The 2,719-nt window shown below is 27.4% G+C and overlaps 1 protein-coding gene across 1 annotated transcript; it reads right to left on the reverse strand.

The window, feature by feature from the left end:
- Positions 1-1,680: 1,680 nt before the first annotated feature.
- MS3_00004967 (uncharacterized protein) lies at positions 1,681-2,719 on the reverse strand (the record flags this gene model as incomplete). The annotated part of the gene is made up of 1 exon (XM_012937918.2): positions 1,681-2,719. Exon 1 carries the CDS (start codon positions 2,614-2,616, stop codon positions 1,681-1,683), a length of 936 nt encoding a protein of 311 aa, XP_012793372.2. The 5' UTR covers positions 2,617-2,719.

Consider the following 2,719-nt stretch of genomic DNA (forward strand, 5'->3'; position numbering starts at 1 on the left):
TATATATATATATATATATATATATATATTACGTTTTTGGTTATCGTTTTTTAACGAGTTAGTTTTCTACGGGACGAGGTCGTAACCCATTACCCAACCCTCCACCTTTATCCGGGCTTGGGACCGTCAGTAGCTCTAGAAGGGCTCCAGGTGGTTATATATATATATATATATATATATATATATATATATATATAAGGTTGAAAATCAGTATGTTTCAAAGATAAATGAATTTATAGCCACATCTAAATCACTTCAAAAAGACAATGGTTTTAACAACATTTAATCTTTTCCCACTCAAATGTATAGAATTAATTTCTTAGCTGATTTTGATTGACTTTAACAGACATCAAAAAAGACAATATGTTTTTCACGGGATGTGATTAGTGTATAAAGTTGATCGATAAATTTCATGTGAATGGGTCATAAGGTCAACTGAACTAAATGAAGTTAAATATTGATTTGATTTTCCGAAAAAAATCCACCATCTTTAACAAAATTACAATCGGCATATAACTTTTTATGTCACGGACTGAAGTTAACTAAAGAACCTATTGGAAACCACATGGCACTGGACAGTTGTTTCATTTTCTTTTGAGACTCCTCAATAATGAACACTCATGATCAAACATGGGGTCTAGTCGAGTAAATTTAAGTATCAAGGCGAACGTGATAACATAAGGCCATATGGTTGGAATTTCTAGAACACCTACTGTCATGGGAATAGTTTCTGTTATGAGCTGATACTTTTTTCTGAAGAACCATTGAAAAACCCAGGGTATCTAACAGTTGTTGTGTCCTAGTTCGAGACACCTTCATTACATTCAATCAATGAGATATATTGTGAACCACATTTGTTCACAATCTGACACTGGAGTTGAAATTTAGACCATCCCATTCTGACTAAATTCTGTGCTGACCCAGAGACCTGTGTAATCGTGAATGTACACTGATGGTAGGTCTCGAGCTGTCCAACGCTCCGTGATTTTCAGTAGTTCTACAATTGATATCAGTTTGTAAAGGAAACTACATTCAAAGTTACAAAAATCTCTTCATAAAACACCGAAGCATTCACTGTATATCACAGATAAAGAAAATAACTGGACTATTCACTTTCTCTACCAATAATATTGCTTCCTTTCCGTTCTTATTTCTTTTATTCCTTTTATCTCCTCTTATCGACTGATAAATGTGATTAAAAAGGTGTAATCAAATTATACCATTTTATTACTTTACCAATGAACAAATTCATCCTAGTCAGATCGAATCCTCTTAGCTGAGTAGTTTGATCGTGTCATGTGTGACAAAATTCATATAAATCACTTCTTTATAAACTTCACGTTTATAATATTGTTATTCAGAAAGATAATAAAAACTTTATAATTAAAACAAACTCAACTCAAAGAACATAATTCCACTAAAATCATCTATCCAACCTACAAATCATCCCCAGTACTTCATTTTATTCATTTAAATAAAAGTTTCTAAGGGATATATATGTATGTATATATATTGTTGCCTTACCATGCTTGTATACAATATGTACAATACTGTAAACATAAATGAATATTGAACAATCAGAGGAGACTGTTTTAAAAATGAATCGTATTCAAAAACCTTCTTCTGAATCTACTATTCCTTCTTTGTTTTTTTGACTTTCATTTAATATTCATATATAAATTATATTGTACTTGGTCTGTCACATTCCAATATTAGCAATCGACTAAATAATTGAGGTAAACTTGAATAACATTGAAGAATTTGTTTTTTATTTGGTCCATCAATTACAAATTTACGTACTAAATTCCCTTTATACATAAATAAATATTTACTTATTAAAATTTTACAACCAGTTTTTATTTCTAAACTATGCAAAACATATTTCATTCTATGAAATATTGTTAAAAATTGAATTGTATCTAATTTTGTTTGATGCATAAACATGGTATAACGTAACCAATCACTTGGTAACAAGAGATTATTATTATTATTAACATTTGTACTTGTTTTATTTAAATAAGTGATTTTCATTTGTTCATTTTTCATTGATAATTGTTTAAAATTGATCATTGAATACGTTTCATATTCATTATATTGTAACCATTCCATTAAATTTAACATATTCGATGTTAAAATAGTAAATCCAAGTATAGATGTATTAATTAATGGCCAATGAGTTGATTTTAACATTTTGTAACTATGCTGATTTTTAACAGTAGTAATATTAGTAGTATTAGTATTAGTAGTATTGTATTTCATTTTCTTATTTTTCATAGGAATAAAATAATTTATAAATTTATTTTGAATTAATAAATCACCGTAATAGTTAGAATCATAATTCAACTTTCTATCATTACTAACATCATCATCATCATCATTTAATATTGAATAAGAATCAAGATTCTTTAAAGAATTCTCATTTAATAAATCATGTTTATTATCATTCAATTGTTTTAATTGATGATTATTGAATAAAAAGTATTGATTTAAATCATTCAAATCTTCAGTAAATATTGAATTTCTATTATAATCATTATCATTATGATCAATATTACGTAATAATTTCAAATGATTTAATAACCTTTTACAGTTTGAAATTTGTAAACAATTTCCCATGAATTAAACGTTTTCAGTGTTCAATATTTTTTTGTGCTTTTATGCTATTCATTAAAACAAAATATCTATATAGAATGATTATAGCACAACGATAAGTATTATT

This window comes from Schistosoma haematobium, chromosome 1 (assembly GCF_000699445.3).
Source record: "Schistosoma haematobium chromosome 1, whole genome shotgun sequence".
Lineage (NCBI taxonomy): Eukaryota > Metazoa > Platyhelminthes > Trematoda > Strigeidida > Schistosomatidae > Schistosoma > Schistosoma haematobium.